General features: G+C 42.1%; 1 protein-coding gene across 8 annotated transcripts in view; it reads left to right on the top strand.

The window, feature by feature from the left end:
- elmo1 (engulfment and cell motility 1 (ced-12 homolog, C. elegans)) overlaps positions 1 to 21,239 on the top strand; it is a 117,373-nt gene extending 96,134 nt beyond the window's left edge. For all 8 annotated transcript variants that reach the window (XM_084379022.1, XM_084379018.1, XM_084379019.1 and 5 more), the window contains 6 exons: positions 5,511 to 5,674; positions 8,549 to 8,661; positions 13,407 to 13,514; positions 13,781 to 13,863; positions 16,765 to 16,842; positions 19,057 to 21,239. In XM_084379022.1, coding sequence (XP_084235148.1) covers positions 5,511 to 5,674; positions 8,549 to 8,661; positions 13,407 to 13,514; positions 13,781 to 13,863; positions 16,765 to 16,842; positions 19,057 to 19,257 — 747 coding nt within the window. In that variant the 3' untranslated portion in view covers positions 19,258 to 21,239. The remainder of the gene's footprint in view (positions 1 to 5,510; positions 5,675 to 8,548; positions 8,662 to 13,406; positions 13,515 to 13,780; positions 13,864 to 16,764; positions 16,843 to 19,056) is intronic.

Here is a 21,239-nt window from a genome sequence, read left to right as displayed (position 1 = left end):
CGCCTCTCCAGTGCAATCTCCAGATTTCACCACCCTGGCTTGAGTGGCGGGTGAGCGTTTGACTGACAGCTGGTAAATGATGTCATTAGCATCCTCTTAGGCAAATGGAGCAGCAGCGACAGTCGATTGGTCGGTGGGGGGGGGTTTGGTAATTTGTTACGGCTGATGCGTTGTAGATGATGGATGGTGGGGCGACTCCTGGAACGAGGAACTGCCCGACTGTCCTGTTGGAGGAGAGACTGAGAGGAAGAGGAGAGTGATGAAGGAGTGTGGCAGACGAGTCACTGCGGCCAGCTCTTCATTACGTGTACGCGATGGCTCATGGGATGCCGTTTAATTACTTTTGCTGACACTTGCTCCTGTTCCAAAAGAGCTACAAGAAAGAATGATGGCCTGTTGTTTGGAGGAGATTAGGTAGCATGAGAGGGAATGTAGTGAAAGACGGAAATAAAGGTGGACAAGATAGAGGAGATAAATCTTGGATCAGCAGCTCTGACTGAATAGACAGAAGAGCACAGGATGAACAATTCTGCACTTAGATCATCCAGACTGCATCTAAAATAACGCCAGTGCAAAACCGAGCCTAAATTTATCCCATGTGTGAGCTCAGCCTGTAAAGTTTGCTTCGGCGCTGACGTCATCTCACCTCTACCAAGGTGCTCTCCGAGCAATCAGGGGATGAAAAAGAGGGATGAAGATAAAATATTCATAATGCCCCTCCGCCCTGTTGTGAAAGGACCATGTGTTCGTATTAAATGTGATGAATATCCGCAGTGTTAATTAGCATGAGTGCAGCCACATGGGCCAACAGAATTGTTTTCCTGCCGGAGACATGACTGCAAACAAGGCATATTAATGAACGTTCCCCTGGGACGACTCTGCTGAGGCACCAGGGATGGATGGCAGTCGGTCTCCAGAGATCAGGAAGAGGCTGGAAGCTGCAGGTGTCGATGAGATCTGCTTTGAAAAGCAGCTAAGAAACAAAAGCATAAATCTTTATAATTAAAACCAATCATTCTGTTGATTGACTGCTTTGTCTATAAAATGTTAGAAAAGAGTCAAAAATGTTCGTTTACTACTCCCATTTGATTTCCTTTACTTTTCTGTAGCTTCTTAAAGGAGCAATGTATAAGATATGGCCAGAATTTTAGTTTAAAACATAAAAAAATAAAATAAAATAGACTTACATTATCAACGGAGTGTGAAGAAACAACATTGTTGATGGTATGTACTGTGTTGCGGAGATGTATACTGAAGTAAGCATGCTAACCAGCTAGCCTTGGCCTACCCGGTCTCCGAATACCACTTTGTACTAGCAAGAGGGGGTTTCAGTACAAAAAAAAATAAATAAAAAATCTGACAAAATGTCAAGAATTGAAATAGGGCACTCTCCAAGATGAGTTTCTCTCAAGATGAGCTGTAAATCGCCTCCATTCTGTGTCCTCTGTTGTAAAACTGACCTCTGTCTGTGTTCAGCCCAAGTTCGGTGTCCAGCCGTGATGAGTCTCATGTCAGGCTGTCAAATCCAGTCACCCATAGTGATTCCTTTGTGATCAAACTCTAGGAACACTGGCTCATCCAGCTAACTGAACCATGTGCTAATTAGCTAACAGTATCTAGCCACAGCCAAGGATAGTTAGCAAAGAGCAGCAGTTGGCCACAGTTCTGGCCATATTCTACAAATTACACCTTTAAGGGAAGAATGTTCCTGCGAGACACACTGACAGACCATTTGTAATCTTAATGGGAAAATAAATGAATTTGAAGCTTAATTATCTGGATTGTAAGGTGTGTGCGTGTGTGTGTGAAAATTTATGATGAGCAACTCCACCAAAAGTTGTGATTAAAAGTAGTGGACAGGAGTGATGAATCTCTCATAGCATGATTGCAAGCTGTGGCTTCTTCCATTTGTCTGCACATTTTTCAGCTTGAACAGGAGGAGGAGGCTGAGAGGCCGGTCCTGGCGGTTGTAAATCTGCTGTTAGCCGGACACTTGTGGTCCCTCCTCATGAAAATATGGCATGCATAATACAGGGAATGACAGATGAGGATTGAATGCAGAAAACAGCCGTCCAGATGACATCCAGCAGTGAGAGTTAACATGAATATGTCAGCTGAGGAAGGAATGGACAGCTGTCTTTATGAAGGAATAGACAGACTACTCAACGTACTCATAATGAGTCCATGCACATCGTCACCTAGAACAAGTCTTGACCGGTGAGGAGGTGGTGTTAACCTCGACCTCTAATGGTTGGTCATTTGTAGGCTGGTGTTTACATCTTGTGTCACTATGTTACTGAAGGGGTCCTCTACATGATAAAGTCAGCTGAGACTTATAATAGAACAACACTTGATATTGCACCACAGGACAGGGTCTCGACCTGCATGTCGGGAACGAGGACTTTCTACTTGGGTACTGTTGGTATTGTTGAGGTTTGGACATCTGAGCAGGTTACAGACAGAACAGCACTTGATTGACTTACAGTATGGTGTTGCTACAGTCAGAACTGAAGTGAATTAAAGGTGGAAATGATTTAGAAAACAGATCAACTTTATCTGTTTCCCCCTGAGAAGCCCACATTGTCAAAAGAAATAGTCCAGCAACTTTAAACAATGCATAGTCAGTTTTCTCTAGCAGCTACATGCTGAATTTGAACAATGATGTTATGAGGTTAATATTCTGCACACAGAGCAGAGCTTCCTTTCCCTGATCTCAACTTTTGTCTGCCTCTTGTCGAAAGCGATTTGAAGCATGTACTTGTGCTGAGTCACTGATGTTCTGCATCCACTTTAATGCCAGTTAGATTTGGGATCGCACTAGAGAGGACCTCGTGTGCCCTGACGTGGGTCTGTGACTGAGCTGTGTTGATAAGTCAGACCATACAAAGGCTCATAATCTACAATCTCCAAGTTTTATTTCAACACTCCAGCTAATGGTTGTAATGGTTTGTCAGATCTGGTCACTAATACGTACCAAAAAGCCAAATGCCTTCTCCTTTGACCCAGCCATCCTCTTTTCTGTTGTCGTTGTCAGCCTTAATTTTTTTTTTCAAGGTCAATTTGTTACTCATCTTTCAGAAAATACACTGCGATTACCGTCTTTGAACATATTTGCATTCTTAAAGCTAATCCGCGGATTAAATTGTGCATTTTCTTTTGCATTGAGAGCTGAGAACTACTTTCAGGGCTTATCAGATACCAAATTAAAAATGGGTTAATTCCTTTTTGTGGCGCTCTCACCGTGGAGCGACAGCGTCTCAAAAGGGGACTTAAAGCCCAGACCAATTCTTAATGCATTTTTACACAGTGAATGCAATGCTGATTCAAGAGGATTATCTTAGATCGCCTTTATTGTCTCGAGTTTTTCAGATTTTTTATTTTTTTATTATGATGCTGGGCTGAGCTCTACGCTGTTCATTTTTCATTTTAGGCAACTCAAATCTTCTATTTATACCGCTCCCACCCCTGGCTTAGTCTGACTAGTGAGAGTTCAGGGGTTAGCAACTTGATGAGTAATGGCCTCGCAGTACAAACAGCAAGAACAATATTACATAAGACCATGTTTGGGATCTTGGCTCACTGGATTTTGGCATGATTTTTGAGGGTTAGGAAGCCCAGATGAAACAGGCTAGTTCAGAACAGGAAATAACACAAATTATAAGGGAAATCCAAATACATCTACTTTTCTGTGCACATGCATACACCCCAAACTCTCTCTCACTCTCTGTTGTCATTCACGCATCCTGAAGAAATGTGAGGCTGGAAATACTCGCGTGTCCTCAAGTGTTTGATCAACAAGGCAAGCGGAGAAAACAGAAATAGAGTAAAATCAATGAGAAACAGAAGGGAAGACGGTCTATTTCTTCCTGTCACCTCAGTATGATCTAATCCAGTGAATCAGCATCTGCAGGCTCAGAGAGGCGGCTGCTAACAAGGCCGATCCATAATCAGCGCTGCTCGTCATGTCTACCGTCGCATCATCTGCAGCAAATGGAACAGCACAGCTCAACCTGGCTGGAGAAGAGTAAAACATTTTGGCCAAATATCACACAGAGTGTCTCAGCAGGATTTACAGGCTCACATCAACCGCTGCTGCTGGTGATGTTCTGTTGTGTTTGAACAATTTCAACCCATTAGGAATTATGTTTGCTCTCAGTCGAGTCCCTTGTGTGTAGGCTGAATATGTTCACAAATAAAGAATCAATCTTTCAGTGATATTAGTGTTCAAATTCTAATTATGCTGAATGCAAATCAGAGTGCAAAGCTAAAGGGAAGCAGCTGTCATTGAAGATTTCAGCTTAGGTCTCTTTTTCCGGAGGCTCAGGTGCTGAGATTTTATACTTAGGAAAGAATCAGTGCTTTGTTAACTGTAGTTAAAAATCACTGTAGCCTTGTCATAAAGCAACTCATACTGGGATTTAATTGTGCTTTATATCCTAATAACCATTGATTTTATTACTAGCTATTCATACTCCATGAGAGTAGCCATAAGTTTTTTACACCAGGTTTAAAGGTGCACTGTGTAGTTTTGGGGAAGAACTTTTAATCAGAAGAGAAAGATCTGTTTATGCCTCAACAAACTAAATAAACAAGCTCTCTTTGTTTTCATAACTGAATGAACTGATTAAACAAACTGACCTTAAAGGACACAATAATTTCATTCTCACGTTGTTTATATGTGGCGGACCCCGCCACCTTTCTAGCTTCAAACAGTGTTCTGGGACCTTATTTTTGTCTCTGAGAACAGCTTGTTTATTCAGTTATGGTCCAAATAATTTCTGAGTATGCATTATTACCTCATTAATATTGTAAAATAATATGAAATATTAAAATTCTGAGTTAGAAATTCCTCACATGAAACACATGAATGTGTCTGCTACAGCTCTGATGATGAACTGATGATGATGAGCCTATGTGAATATCAGAGCATTAGTTTTAAATGTGTGTGCGCAGCTCTGCAGCCTCTGTGTGTACACTTTAATTATCTCCTGACAGCAGCGCATACACGCTAGGCTAATTGATCCAGATATGCATGATGTGTTTTATGTGCTGTTGTGGAGCGCTCTCCTATTGTATTGCTACCTCCGTTGATCACAAAGACCCCTCGAGTGGGATTGATGACTTGGAACACCACTCGTGTCATGCTTCTGCAGCCACAGCCAGACTAATGGTATTAGCTAGCTGGGGTATTATAGGCAAGTTCTGTCATGCATTTCACTGATGCTAACAGCTGACTAGCCACTGTTGAATTATTCTGCTTTGCTCTTTTCCTCTTAAGGCTCAGTGCACCAGACTGGATTAAAGGCTCCAGCTCTGGAAAAAAAAAAAAAAAAAAAACCTCATCATTAATCCTGTTTGGAACTGAACAGACGTTTATATGCTCCCCTGACCCACCAAAAATAGGCAGGGGGTTAGCTCTTGCTTCCTGACTGCTTTGACTGTCACTCCACAATCCTGTATTGCTCCTGCATACATGATGATCTCACCCCGCTCTTCTCTTTCCTCTGCAGGTAATGCAGGTGGTGAGGGAGCAGATCATGCGAGCGCTGACACTCAAGCCTAATTCCCTGGACCAGTTCAAGAGTCGCCTGCAGAACCTGAGCTACACAGAGATCCTGAAGATACGCCAGTCCGAAAGGATGAATCAGGAAGACTTCCAGTCCCGCCCCATCCTGTGAGTCAACTAACCAATGACCAGTGTGATGTTTTTGGAGTGTAATATTCAAACTTGCACACGTTTTGTCAAAGGGTTGTATTGATTGTCTGAAGCTATAACAGCTTGGTGGGAAGTCAAGACAGCAAGAAATTGCTGAACTTAAAGGTCCAGGGTGTAGAATTTACTGCAAATTAGGGGCAGAAATGGAATTTAATGGTTATACTTATGTTTGTGTATGATCACCTGACCGTGTTTTCATAATTTAGAGATCGAGCAGGTCCCCTTCCACAGAGTCCGCCATGTTGCTACAATAGCCCAGAGCAGACAAACAAAACACTGACGACAGAGAAGATCTTTTGCGTTTTTTGCAGACACCGTTGGGGAGGGTGAACTGAGGGGTATTCAGTTGGTTGCGATCTGCAACCTCAGCGCATTCTGTAGTCTGACAGCTTTGTTTAGAGGAAATATTAAACTTGGAATGGAAAAGTGAAACATTTCTTGTACAGCAGGAAAAATTTATAATTTTCCTGTTGTTAATTGCAGTTTCCCTTCTCCTCATCAACCTGCTCAGGACTCAAATGAGGACATAATTTGCATCCACATAAAGGAGCCGCGGTCATTAATATGCTTGTAATTACTTCCTTTTTTCTCCTTTCCATTTGTTAGCTCGATGCCAGCTGCCGGCCTAAAGCAGGTTGCAACCGAGCTCTCCTCTCGTGATTGAAAATATGCATTAAATTCAAATTGTCTGCAAAATGGCATTGCCAGTGAATGCTCCATTAACGACCCTCCAACTCACTAAGCATGGAGATCGAGTCTGTAATAGATCATTCATTGACTGATCATGGATGCAGGCCCTGTAATGGAGAACATTGTTTTGACCGGCTTGTAGTTAATGGAGTAGCCAGCACTATTGAAAAATCGTTTGGCGGAGAGAGCTTGTCCCTCTGAACAGTAATCAATGCTGAGCCGAGGGCTTATTGAATCGATATCGGGAGGGTAGAGACCAAACTTTGGCCGCCAATTAATCCAAGGGGAGAAAGCAGAACAAAAGCGAAGGAAGCTGTGAAAATATATAACCTGAAACACTTTTGAGATTAGCTTTTGATTCAGTCATCTTTAGAATTAAGTTACAAACACTTCTTTATAAAACCTCTAACTCAGTTACTGTTCCTCGATTGAAAAATAAGAGTATATGAGAATGCAACAAGTTTCTAAATCTCAGGCTGATGTCAAAAGGCATTCTGGGAGAAGAAGTGATAAGTAATTGAACCAGACGCTGCAATGAAAAGGCACATTTTAAGATTTTAGCACAGGATGACTGTTGGAAACATCACAGGCTGACGAGTCTCTCTTCACCAGCATGAGCCTGCCCGAGGGTGGAATTTTCCTCTAATCAATACAGTACAGTCATGACTTGTAAACATAATGAGGAGAGCATGTCAGGCGACAGATTTAAAGGAGCTCTGTGTTACCTGCTGCATTCGCTGCCAGTTTTCTGCTTTCAATTATTGTAGAGGACGACCTTAGACATTAAAAGACGGTGAAGAGGAACAATTATGGCGTCAGAACAAAGCTGCGTCTCCTGAAGAAAGTCGTTTTAACTCCTGAAAGGACATCTTAGAAGTATTTTGCGATGTTTAGTAAAGATGCAATTATTGAAATGTATGTGGGCATTTTTGTGTTTACTGAAGGTTGCTTGCACCAGAAAATTAAAACATCACATAAAGAATTAATGCAGCAGGTCAACTCAAAACTGCTGAGGATATGAGAGAATGTAACTTAATTTTAATGCAGTCATCAGAAAATTTGAGAGGTTTTACTCCGTTCTCTAGCTCATGGATATATTTTACTGTGCAGGTGGTGGAAATGATTTTTGTTCCTTACTTCTTTCATCATTCAAACACTTGATACCAACCAGAGTGCTTCCTTAATAGAGGTCAACCTCAGCCCTTTAATTCAATTCTCTGTGATTTTCTGCGTTTGCCAGAAAGAATCCGTTTAAATTGAAACTGGAGCTACTTCCTAAAAAGACCATCCAAGCCTCTCAGACAAAAACCTGTTCCCAGCGCAGTCGGAAGAACAGCACACGGGGCGATAAAGCCGAGCTATCATCATCCATCCTTCTTCCGACGAGCCACGCCCTCCCCACTAGCTGTTTCTTTAACGCTGTCAGAGCGAATGTCCGACCACAGATCAATGTAATGAGTCACTGATGAGGCAAACACATAGACAGCGAAGGATGAGCGGGGAGACAGATGAAGGGAGACAAGAGCGGATGAGCCTCGAGGAGGAAGAGGAAGGACAAAAATGTGATCAAGGACAAGCAGGAATACAAGAAAATGTTAGAAATGCACAGCCTTTATTTGTCTAAAAAACCTGGAAATCCTGTCGAAAGTCTTGTTCCTATTCAGCTCCAGAAAAAGAACAAGACTTTTGACAGGAAATGTAAAATGGAAGAGAATAGACGAGAAATAAAAGATTGGGAGCAGCAGTGCTGCTCGGGTAGATAATATACATAATTCATGTTGAATTCACATTCATATGCAACACAGACCACATACATGTAGATGCATGAATAAATGACAGCGAGAGCTGAAGCAGCACAGATTCCCACTGATCAGCCTTTTGGGATGCTGCATGACATATATCCGAGTGTGTGGAAGTGTATCTGTATCCGTGTGACGGTCATAATACAGGGGATTTTTGTTCGTCAGACGAATGTTGCACGCTGCCAGAAAACCTGTGATATGTAAAAGACTTCACACCTAAGTCATTTGTAGCATCTTGGAAGTTTGTGTCACCTGCTTGCCACATCTGGATGGCAGTGGTTTTCAGGAGTTAGGCAATTCTCTCAAACTAAAAATGTGTTGCTGTATATTACTTTCTCAGGGAGCTGAGAGAGAAGATCCAGCCCGAGATCATGGAGTTGATCAAACAGCAGAGGCTCAACAGGTTGTGTGAGGGAACCTGCTTCAGGAAAATCAGTAGTCGCAGGAGGCAAGGTGAGAAATAGAGTACTCACACACACACACACACACACACACACGTGTGAACATGCATACATACACAGATTCTTACCGGGCAGATCTCTGCTGTGTTCAAGAAGGGAGATCTCCAGTTTCCTCTCTCTCCCCTCTGTGTGTTTGTTCTTTATCCCTCCTCTCTGCACCCCCACTCATCGCCTTATTCCCTTTGCGTTATGAAAACCCCACAGGAGAAACAATATCACAGGATCTTTGAAGCTCTGGACTGCTGTGGTGCTGCTGTTCACACAAATCTTTCTGGCTCTGTCAGCCTTCGCGGGAGAGACATACAGCGACACGACACCTCTCTTACTGGAACACATACAGAATTGCAGTACAAGTGTCTTTATGTCTTGAGACGCACAAACAGGCTGTCTTCGCCCTGCTTTTGCTCCTGCTGATATACGGCATGCAAAGAAATGCAAAGATGCGTAAAGGCAAAAGCAGGGTAAACACACATTAATACACACTTGTTGAGATAACAGGATAAATCCTGTTGAAAGCTTTGAGAAAAGAAATGAATGAATGACAAAAGAGCTGACTGTGGTAACCCCGGGCTCTACAGTATGGAGGGTGTAGCGGAAATGATAAAGCAGTGCATATTTTGCTGAGACACAACACAAGTCAGACAATTCATGCATCTACTGTGAATGTCGAAGGCTGCAGCTTTCGGAGGGAGCCCATTCTCACTCCCAACGCATCAAATACTGTGGCCTGGTCAGTGGCCCTACACGTCTACGTTTGATGCTGTAGTTACACCTCTAGCATCTGGTGCAGTAGTATAAACAGCGAGAAAAGTCAGGGGGTGGTTGGCTGGTTGATGTTTCATACACTGGCCTAGATCAGGGTTTGCGTCCCGTGTGTGACTGTGAGTCAAGATTGATTTGTTTTTCATTTAACACAAGTTACGGTAGTGACGTGACTGAACATAGTTATTTTAACCCTAAGTATGATCTTTTGCCTAAACCTCACCAAGTAGTTGATGACTTGACCATGGAGCCATTGACATGCAAAACTGATGCTAGAGCGGTAGGTAGAGCATCGTAGTTTGAACCTCAATGGGTGTCTGAGGATATATAGAGATATTTTAGGTCTTCGATTTGTCTGTGAAGCCACGATGTGTTGAGTTTTTGGAAGTAAATGCCCTGTACACAAGGCATCCCTTGACTTCTGACTTAATTTAGTGTATTAATAGTATTCCTTCTGAGTGATACAGTGGAGGAGACAGGAAAATGGAGCAGCAGTCAGCTCAGATAGGAGCGTATTCGAATCACTCTGCCTGATATTGTGTTTCACACTGGCTGCCACAGGAGAGAAAGGAGATGAGGGAGGAAGAGAAAGGAGTAGCAGCGGCAGCATTAAGTCTGTATAATATACTGCTCCTCAGTCAGAGGGGGTTTAATCTGTTTGAAACCTGATCCCTTCACTCTTCTGTCCTCCCTCTTGCACTTTTCTTCACCCCCTCTCTGTCTGCATATACAAATACACAAAATAGAAAACCCGGTGACAAGCTCAGGTTTATTGTTATTGCATTACTGTCATCAGCTTCCCTGCAGGAACTTCCAAATAAGTCGAATCAAATTGAGCACAACCAGGTGGATTTTTCTCCTCTGACACCAATGTATTCTGGCGTTTGAAAGCCTGATCACGATTCGTCTTGGCAGCTGCCACCCAGATATCGTCAAAGCTGGATTACAGACAGAAAAATGAATGTAGGAGTGGGGGGAAAAATTATCTGGGTTGAAACGATGTTGCAGGACAGATGTTCAGGTGGAAAGCATCACCCCAGATTGAGTATCTGAGCATCTTTTCCGCTTGTGGTCGGCTGATTGATGCTGGCTTTTACGCAGGGACATGGATGCACGCACCGGCACACATACTAAACACAGAAACAAAACCATTAGCCATTCAGAAGCAGTACACCCGCACACAGCCGTATATGAAGCAATTCATGAGCCTCACTGGATTTAATTTGGCACACTGGCCTGTAGGGCTACACCCGCTTTAATCTGCTGCAATAGCACACTGACTGTTAAAGAGTCGCCTGCCTGCTACGAGCTAGCCGGAGCTGTCCTTGCCTCGGAGGACTCTTGAAGGAGTCAAGGACAGGCTGTTTCTCTACAACACTCCAGGAAGACCTCCAGTCTTCTCCTTGTGTGTGTCTGAACCACCTTCATGGGCTCCTTCCGTCAATCCACTCTCATCTCTCTTCCTTCCAGCCATACATGTTAATCCTCTGCATCTTATCCTCTCTGGTCTCATGCTGGTGCTTGCAGTATATCCAGGCACTGGCAATCTGAAGACCACTTTGTCTTCTGCAGACGTATGGCAAGCTGAACAAGAATAAACTGAGCCCTATAGCAAATGTAATTCTCTCTTGGTGTTCGCTTGAATTGAGACGTTAAATCAAAAGCAGGGTGTTGCATGCAAAACGCTGAAACTTGGATTATTGGTGTCATACTTTCTTGTCCTCTGTGTGTTCCTCAGATAAACTTTGGCAGTGCTTATACTTCTTGTGAACTCTCTGTCTGACTGTTATGCATCTTGTCCTCTTTCTTACATACATAAAATGTGCTCCCCTCCTCCCCTTACACCCTTTCTCCTTCTCCCACTCTCCTTCAGCATCTTATACAACTCTTTCAAAGTCCTCCAGCCTGCAGAGACTCGAGTACTACATCAAATATTAATTTAGCTGACTTCAGTGCAGATGACTCTCCTCTCTACCTTCCAAAGTGCCAGTCTGCCCATTACGAGGGGATGCTTCTCTGTCTAAAAGCTCAGGTTGATGGTGTTTTGAAGTTTGGAAGAAAGAGCACTACCTGTGCAATCTTTTAAGTGCAGGTTACCAGCAGGTAACAGCACTCAGGGCTCTGGAGAGTGCAACTTGTGTAAATGCTGCACTGAAGCAAAAGCTAAAATTGGAAATTTGGCCTGATTCTGTTGCATCTCGCTGTATGTTCACCCACGTCCCGGCAGCTGACTCAGATTAAGACAATTATAGTTTAAGTGATACAAGAATCAATCCAAGATACAGACACAGCGTCTTGAAGCCAAAAGATGAACATATGTGCTTGTGTATAGTCACACATACACACACACACACAAACTAGTCACGCCTCGCAATCAGTTAAACGTCCTCTCTCAGAAAACCGCTCCCCTCACAGCTGCCGCACACATCTCTATCCTCCCCCCGCCGTGGACCGGTGCCACTGTGCACCAGCCTGGCACCGCCAACTGACTATTTTCAGCAATTAGGATTTGGACCGTGCCACCCAGGCACACGCCAGCCAGACCTCCCCAGTCTGTGCCCGCTCGCTGCCAGCTCAGCTTGGTGCCCATGTTGGCAGGGGAACACCAGGTTGGTCCGCAGAGGCTGGTGGTGCAGGGCAGTGACCAGCGCTTTACAGCAGCAGCTGGTAGTTACAGACCTCCACTGCAGGAGGATTAGACATCACGTCATCAAAAAGAAAAATGCCCATAACTAAAATGCCAGATCAACTAGTCATTTGCACACAAGTGTAAACCCGCCGTGGTGTCCCCTATGGTTTGTGGACTACCGTTTTAAGCCATGTTTAAAAAAGCAGTTTCCATCTTGGTTTTTTTGGGCACCAGAAGTGACCATATTTGGACAAGGTAGCCACGCCCTAAAGCATACTCTGCATTATCGTATTTTATACTCTAAATCGGACCATAATTTACAAAAATGACCATCATGCTTTATTGAAAAAGACGATTGAGACTAAAACCTCATTAGCAAACTGTTCGCTGAGGCAGTAATCGAGTGAGAAGTTGGGTCATTTTCTCATAAGCTTACATACAATCAGACTTCTTTTTGAAACTACTCGAGTTGCCCCCTGCTGAATGCAGGTTCAAGGCACTTTTGCATTGGCTTCACTTTTCAGAGCCAGAAGCTGCGTCCATATTTTATACAGTCAGTGCTTGCACCACATCATTTTAGGCTTTATTGTTTTTTTCCACTTGTTTTTTTAATATTGTGGTCCATGTTCCAGTACATATCAATCAAGTGCAGCCTACAAAGTGTCCATGTAGTTGAATCCTCACCTCTGACACAACAAGTGTGTATGAAAAGTATGAAAAAAAACAGAATTTATTAGTGGACAGGTGCTCCATTGTTTGTATTTCAGAGAACAGTTTAAGCACAATGGTGTAAAATGGTCGCTTGACTACCTTGTAAACAGAGCTGTTATTATTTAAATTGTAACATCAGAAAACTTTTTCATAAATCACCTCAGTCATATTTCCTGTAGGTAGAGTAGGCACTTCCTTCCCTCTGGTGAGGACCTGGTACATGTTTGAACTTTGTTTCATCACGTCGCACTCCCGGTTTCATCTTCATTTGAGTCAGAGAAATCAAAAGCCGGGATATCCTCATGTGATCTTCACGTGAGTGTGTATGTTGAATCGTTGTTACAATGATGAAGGCAAACTGTCTGTCTTGTTGCCCATCAAGATCCCTCCCTCATGCAGAGCATCATGGCCCATCTGTGGATTTTCCTCAAGGCTGTTTTCTCTTCTTCCTCTTTTTTCCCCTATTTTTTTGTAACAGATTCTTTTTCGCCGTGCTAATTTCCTCTCCCATTGATGACTCATGAAATCCCATATGATGTCTTGTGCCAGCCGCCGACGTATTTCATAACTCTTCTAAATCTCGATCTCTCTCTCTGTTTCCTCCCCTCTGTCTTCCTCCTCGTGTTTTCCTCCAGACAAGTTTTGGTATTGCCGTCTGTCTCCGAACCATAAAGTCCTGCACTATGGAGATTTGGAAGAGAGCCCCCAGGGTGAGGTGCCCCACGACTCTCTGCAGGACAAACGTGAGTGTCAAGTGAAACGTACTCAAATAAGTATGTTCTTCAAGTCTACAGTCTCTATCTGCACCGAAGGCTTATATAGTGTGTATGGACAGTGTCAAGCAACTGTCATGGCATTGTGCGTTGGCTTTGAGCATTAGTTTTACTTGCAGTGCATGCACGCTGATGGATCTGGAGAGAATTTTAACTTTTTAATCATTTGAATAAACCGGCCGCCCGTCTGGGATGTTGATGTTGTTGTTGTTCATTCACTTCTGTCCTCTCTGCAGTGCCTGTGGCTGATATCAAAGCTGTTATCACCGGCAAAGACTGTCCTCACATGAAGGAGAAGGGAGCCCTGAAGCAAAACAAGGTGTGTTTGTGTGAGTTAGTGTGCACACGTGTGTGTACACGTGCACGCGTGTGGGTTGCTGGGTGTGTAACCAGGCGAGAGAATGTGTTTCTCTATGCGTGCGAGTTGCATAACGTGATGTCAGTTACATAAATTTGCTTTGGGAAATAACACAATAACTTGGGTCACAGTGCTCGGCGCAGTGAGACGTATCCATCAGCGGCGCTGTGTAAAAATAAACCGCAGAATAGTCCTTTAGCTGCAGACGCAGCTCACACAGGAGCCACCAAACACATGCTGATGCCTTTTCTTTGCTGTTAAAATTTGAAAGTAAGACATCGGCATGCCCTCTGCGCTGCTTTAACCAGGATGAAAGAGCCATCTTGTCTGGGGCTGTGTACACATCAAGCCCTTGCTCTCCTGCACTTTGCCTCTGCAAACCTCCACCCACTCCACCTGCAGGACTCTGATATATTGGATCTTGGATAAAAAGCCTTGAAGACAAAGAGCACGCCTCCTCCCCGCTTTGTCTCCTTTATTACCTTGTCGATAACTGCAGGTCTAGGAGAATGACCTGAGGGGGGTCTGCGGGCCGTCTAGCAGGCCTGTCCCAGCCTTGTGAATGAGAACACGAGCACATTTCATTACTCACCGTTACAAGGCCGGGCCAAAGTCACCTCTACGGGCGTTAGAGCAGAGCTGGCATCAGGACCATTTGTGGGACACAGAGCTGGGAGGGTGAGGTGGCAGATTGTGTTTTCAGACTGTATTTCCCAAATTCTTACATTCTACATGTATTCATCAAAAGCAGTTCTTCGATAAAAGCTGTTTCTTGTAATTATTCTGTACGCATGTATCTCCTGTGAGTCCATATTTACCTTATTTCACCTTCTATGCCTCAAGACACGTGTGCTTTTTAGCAAACAGGTTCACCAGTTTGCCTTCCATCAGTGTTGCGTTTTCCATCTCATTACTGTAGCACAGCTCTCTGCTGTATGTACATGCAGGAACGCACAAATGACTGCAGGATACATTGTATGATAAGTGTGGATGATTGCATGTTCTGCTGCATTTACTTACATTCATGCGATTTGCGACGGGTTGATTCGTGTGGAGAATCCTCTGCATCTAAAGAGCAGGTGCAGATTTGTGCAGCTCTATTAAAGTAAGGCTGCGGTGGGGAAAGAAGATTTAATTAAGCAGTATTTCATTGAAATCTCAATGATGGTAGAGAGGGGAGCCGCACTTAATTAGCTCATAAATAAAAACAGTTAAAAAAAACATTGATAAATGAAGACAATATAGTTAAAGAAGTGGTTCGTTCACTGTGGGGATTATACTTCATTAACAACATGCTCACAGTGTCAATGTTAACATGCTGACGCTCACGTTTTTGTACAACCTTTTCTTGTGTGTCTCTTAAGATTTCTTCATCTCTGTGACTTAATTTGGGGTTTTAAAAGAGCTCACATTGTCAGTTTAAATAAACTTTTCAATGACTAAAAAGTATATATGGAGGAAGAAATATCCTAATACGTGTTTCTTGAATTGAATTTTGGCTGTAGTTAATGTTTTGATCCCTCAAGTGTTCTTATTTCAGCATCATGACGTATTTTCCAGTGTTGTAAAAAGTACCCAAAAGTAAGACTTGAGCAAAAGTAAAGAGAATGCATTATCAATAGCAGGCATTAAATCAGAGCGGTGTGCAGAGATTTGGTGTTTTTTGTCTGTATGTCAGGGTTTTCACTGGCCCGTTTATGATCAGATGGACTTATTGGCTACAAAAATGCAGATGAAAGGTTTGGATATTAATTCAACTAGTACTCAGTACTCAATAATGATTTTAAAGTAACTAAGTAGATTCCATGGTGTAATGTATACTTCTAAGTACGTGTAAAATTGCAGACTTGAAAGTAACCCAAAAAATGACTTAATTACAGTAATTTGAGTAGCTGTAATTAGTTACTTCTACAACCCTGGTTCCAACTGCTGAATACCTAAAGTTACAAAAGTAGCACACACACAGATCTCCAGTAGCAAGTTGACAAATCTCAGTTACACCAAATTATTTTGGTAGCAGGCCGGCTGGACCAAATGACTCCTTTCCTGATTATTGGAATCGGTGTTTATCTTTAATTATCAAATAAATGTAGGGGAGTAAAATGTGCACTATTCACCTCCAGAATGTAGTGGAGTGGAAGTATAAAGTAACAGACAATGGAAGAGTAAATGTATTCAGTTACATTTTATCACTGATCTCTTTTGATCTGACTCTCCTGATCTGAGACAAAGCCCTCCGCTGAACTGCACCTTTTAAGCTCTCCGTCAGATAGAAGTGCACCTCGGCTGCCGTCTCAGCCTCTGAACGTGTAATTACCTGCTGCCTTACTAAATCAGACGCTAATTTCAAGCAAATTGCAAGCAGGCATTTAATGAATTGCTTTCATGTATACAAATCCGGCTCTCTGTGTCTCTATTCTGTCCTCGCACTACATTCGATTCGTTCCCCGCAGTAGACCATAGTAGATATTGAGGGAATGCACCCGAATATCATATCACACCACATCACATTCCCAGCGTCCCTGGGCATTTTTCGATATCCAGTATCTGAGGGCATCCCAGATATTTCTCTCTTTGAGTTCTAGCTCGCTAATACCTGATGAGTTGATGTGCAGCTGATGTAACAGATGGTGACAAGACGTGAGGAGGAGAGGGAGATTGTGCTGGTATGACAGCATTGTTGTGTGAATCTCACCTGTTCCTTTTTCCTTTGTACCTATTTTTTTTTTCTTTTCCCTCGCCATCCCACCTCCTCCTCCACTCTGTCACCATCTGTACCTCCTGCTCTGCTCTGTCTTTGCACCATTTTCTCTTCCTCACCCCTCCCCTCCCTCTCTGCCTCTCACTCTGTCCTCTCTCCAGGAGGTGTTGGAGCTGGCCTTCTCTGTCCTCTACGAGTCCGACGAGTATTTAAACTTTATCGCTCCTGATAAACACGAGGTAAGCCGGCGGTGTTTGTAGACTGTGTAAGACAGAATGAACATGTGTGACTGCACAAAGAGAATGGTTTGTGTTTAGTGTATATTTATAGTGTATATGCAATTGTCTGTTATGTCCTGGAAATGATCACTAGAGTGTGTTTAAATCATGTCATTGAGTTTTAATGGGACAGTGTACATGTGGACACATTGTCCAAGCATAAAAGTGAGCATAAATTAGCAGCCATTTAAGATTAGATAATGCTAATTGCATACAAAGCTATAAAGGAATACTATAATAACAAACATAGCTGTAGATTTACAACGTGAACTCATGCAGAAGTCATAAAAATGAGATTGGGAGACGTCCTGTTAGGTTTACGCCCAAACACATTGTGTGTATTCTTGACATTTAACAAACACGTTTAATGCATTTACTTCCTCATGAATCATTTCGAAACCTGAAGTGTCAAGTCATGTTTTTCACTGCCTTTGTGTTGCTTGTTTGCCAGTTGCTGCCTATAAAATTGTTGCTCAGCAGAATAGTGTGAAAGGATCAGCACGAGTGTGTATTAGAGCTGCACGATATACAGTTTCAGCATCAGCATTGCAATGTGCACATGCGCAATAGTCACATCGCCCGAGCAACTTCTTTGCTGTTTAATATAAGTAAAAAACTTTCTCAGCTCTCATTTCACATGACTCATCTCCAAGAACAGTCTGTCTTGCATAATTGAGTTAGAGACAGGCAGGCATGCACAGCGAACAACTATCGTTCTTGATCAGTTTGATGAAATGAACGCCCCTACACAGTCCCACCCATCATTCTAAAGTGATTAATTATTTACAAATTGAGCTGTTCAAGTTATCTGGAAGAAATTCCAGTATATACTGTATTCATATCGCAGAAAATCCTGTCAGACCTGGTGTGTATCAGATCACCTACGTGCTCGTGTGCATGCCCGACACAAACCAAACCTTATCTTAGAGAGGACTTGGAATCAAACACACCAAGTTTTAGGTGGAATAAAAACTTATAAGACAGCTACAGTAAGAAACACCCTGATAATTCATTAGTACGATATCTATTGCTTCATAAGAACTTGGTCTCAACGATGTGAAATAACACTTTTAAGCGCTCAGCAGGTTTAAAAGGAAAGTGCGATCCAGGCAGTCGAAATAAAAGAAAATATGTCAAACGAGGAAGGAGATGATAAAAAGCTTTTAAGAAGCAATTCAGTAAAAAGCCAGCCTGTTTTGATCACTCTTCCTTCATCAGGGTTTCAAACAACAAACGGTATGGGTGTGGCCTCACTTACACAGCAGCAACACACGACTTACATAATAACAACAAGGAAATAATGAAACAAGGAAATAACATGAGATGAGATGACAGAAAGATATACTTTTTTCTACACCATGCAGAAAATAGACACCCATATATAATATATAATATTTCTTGATACCATGATAGGCTGTGAAAAATGTTAAAATGCTGTCATTTTAAAGGATTTTAAAGGCATTCAGGGACATTAAGAATGTGCAAGTCTGAGTTGGTTGGATATGGATAAAATCACTTGGTATATTTCTCCTTTATAGTGCAAAATCAATATTTAACTTGATATAGTAAAATTCTAGAAAATCCCAAATTTCCATTAGAGATGTCTCATTGATTTGCAACATTGTCTATAATGGCATAATACACTGTTAACATAACTAACTAAGCTGCCATGATATAAGTAGTGCAGAAAAATCGCCCAATCTTTTTTTGCATTCAGCTTTGAATGGACTTGATGAGCAACTTGACATTGACGTGAGACTTGGAGTTTACTTCAAAGAGTTTCCAACACTTTCTTATAACTGTAATGAATGGCAACAAGTGGAAGTTATAAGAAGATGATGGTGTACTAGTACACACTGCACACAAGTACTGATACTTCATGACTTCTTCAAAAGGATGATTCACATCATTTTCTCACCTGCTTGAAGCCAGAAACCTTTTGTAAACATAGAAGTTGTATTCAGGACGAGAGAGAAGAAGATGTCCCTGCTCCATTTCTCCTGAGTCGCAGTGTACACACACTTTCCTCCCCTTGTCTCTGTAGCAGCGGGTGGAGTCACCATCTCGCTTTGAGTTTAAAAACATGTCAAAGCTAATTATAATGTGTAGAATTGTTTTGGGTTTTGTGGTTCCTGATTTGTTTAAATGTATGGCTCTACCTGTCTGTCTCTGCAGTACTGCGTGTGGACAGACGGTCTAAACGCCCTCCTGGGGAAGGAGATGACCAGCGATTACACCAAATCTGACATGGACACCCTCCTCTCCATGGAGATGAAGCTCCGCCTCTTGGATTTAGAGAACATCCAGATTCCCGAGGCCCCGCCCCCGATTCCCAAAGAACCCAGCAACTATGACTTTGTTTACGACTGTAACTAGACGGACAACCCCACGAGCCCCGAACCCCAACCCCACCCGGCACCTACTGTACTCACTGGACCAATCCCCCCTTTTCTTACAAACTGGAACAAAAACAAATAAAACCATATAATATAAAAAATGAACTGTGATTGAAAGAAAAAAAAGGATTTATTGAACTATTTTCCTCTTGCTTCTGGCTTCATAAGAGAGAAAATGGTGCGTGTTATCAGGCTCGCTGCACTTGAGGGACTCGGGGTCGACGCGGAGTCATCGGGTTGGAGAAGAGAAAACAGGAAGTGCTTGTTTGGCCTGTCGTTGGTCGCCCTGCGTCTTCTTCCTCACTCTCTTCCTGTGTCTGATGTTTTAAAACCTTCACTTATTCTTCTCGGCCGAGGCGCCCGCTGTCATTTTGCTTGAAGAACGTCGTAGACAAATGCTTAGAAGTTCTATTTGATTCAGCTTCCTTGTTGTCCTGGCTTTTTTGTTTACTTTATTATTTTTCCTCAGGGCTTTTGAGGGGGGAGGGATGATGGTTGTGTAGGAGCAGGGAGGGACGGGGGCTTTGTGTTTTGTCGTCAGCTTTCCAGCAGTATTTTCTGTCACATTCTCACTTTACAGTATTTGTGGCAGCTAAATGTTTCCCAAGAGGCTGGAAGGAAGGTTGAAGTAACTTTTAAGGCAAATACTTCATAAAAATGGTCTCTTATATCCTCTGTCCTGCTACACATATACTGAAGACTGTTAGAACAAGTCGATCCTCAAAATCAAGGCACTGTACGACAGTAACAAGCCTTTTCTTTTGGATATTCTTATCTTAATGTTACTATCCCACCGCTGCTTTTTGCATATTGTACACACCTACACAGTGGCTTTGCCCAAAACAATAGTTAAAGCACCGCCACACATCCAGACACACACTCGTCTCTCCCTCAGTTGAGTCTCTCTCGTTGTAATGACTGCTGTACACAACATTCCTAAGCAATATTTGAGCTTTTTTTGTTTATCATTTGTAAGATGGTCATAATTCAGTGATTTTAAAATTGTGAAACTGCCAAGTAGTTGGTATTACAAAGAGGATGTTAGTGTTTTTGGTAAAGGGAAGTTGTCTTTTTTTGTGTGTGTGTGTGTGTTCAGGACTAAATGGCCACAAAATTGAAAGTTTATGTATTTTTTTAATTTAAAAACAAATCATGGTTGTTATTTCTGGTATGATTTATATATTTTCCCTCCTTCCTATTTAATACCTTCAGATGTTTTTTTCTTTAGGATTTTTCAAAGCCCCTCAAAACTGCTGTTTACATTAAAGATTTAAGAACCGTAACTTATTTTTCTTTCTGTTCCTCTTTTCATTCATGAACCACGTGCACTTAAAGTGAACGATTGCTCCTTGATTAAGAGCAGGCAAATCAATACAGAAATTTGGTGCAGTCTCCATCTGGATTGTCTTTGTTCAACTGTTTTATTATTGTCATAAGTCATAACTAATCTAAAACCAAACTCATGTTAGAAGAATCAATCATTGTACCTTTAAATCATTAAACAAAATCTCTGGACTTGTTAACAATTGACCATTAGAGGGCACAACTGTCTTCTTCTGTCTCTAGTATATTTATTTAAAATGATTATAACTGTATAAACTGAGGTATATGTGATATACCTGTAAAGGAGTTTTTTTAATTTGTGCATTTGTCATTTAAACTTTCCACCACTTGAAAAACCTAAAACCTGAACTGAGTCCAACTGAAACCAAACAAACACGAATACTTTAAAGTCATATCCAGGAAAATATGGAGCAATGTGCAAGTATGCGTAACTGACTCTGTAAATACCTTTTTAATTTCACATAAAAATGATAAAGATTGCACAAATGTAAGTAGTTGCACCACAAAAATACATGTAAAGTCATATTTACGCATTTGTGGATCAGTGAACATGTGGTTTTACATATTTGCAAATCACTGCTAGTAAAGTTTCACTAGTAAAGTTTTTTGTGGATTATG

The sequence above is a fragment of the Pagrus pagrus genome (genome assembly GCF_965226575.1).
Source record: "Pagrus pagrus genome assembly, chromosome: 17".
Taxonomy (NCBI): Eukaryota; Metazoa; Chordata; class Actinopteri; order Spariformes; family Sparidae; genus Pagrus; species Pagrus pagrus.
The sequence above is the reverse complement of the archived record's forward strand: the minus strand, read 5'-3'. Positions and strand labels throughout refer to the sequence as shown.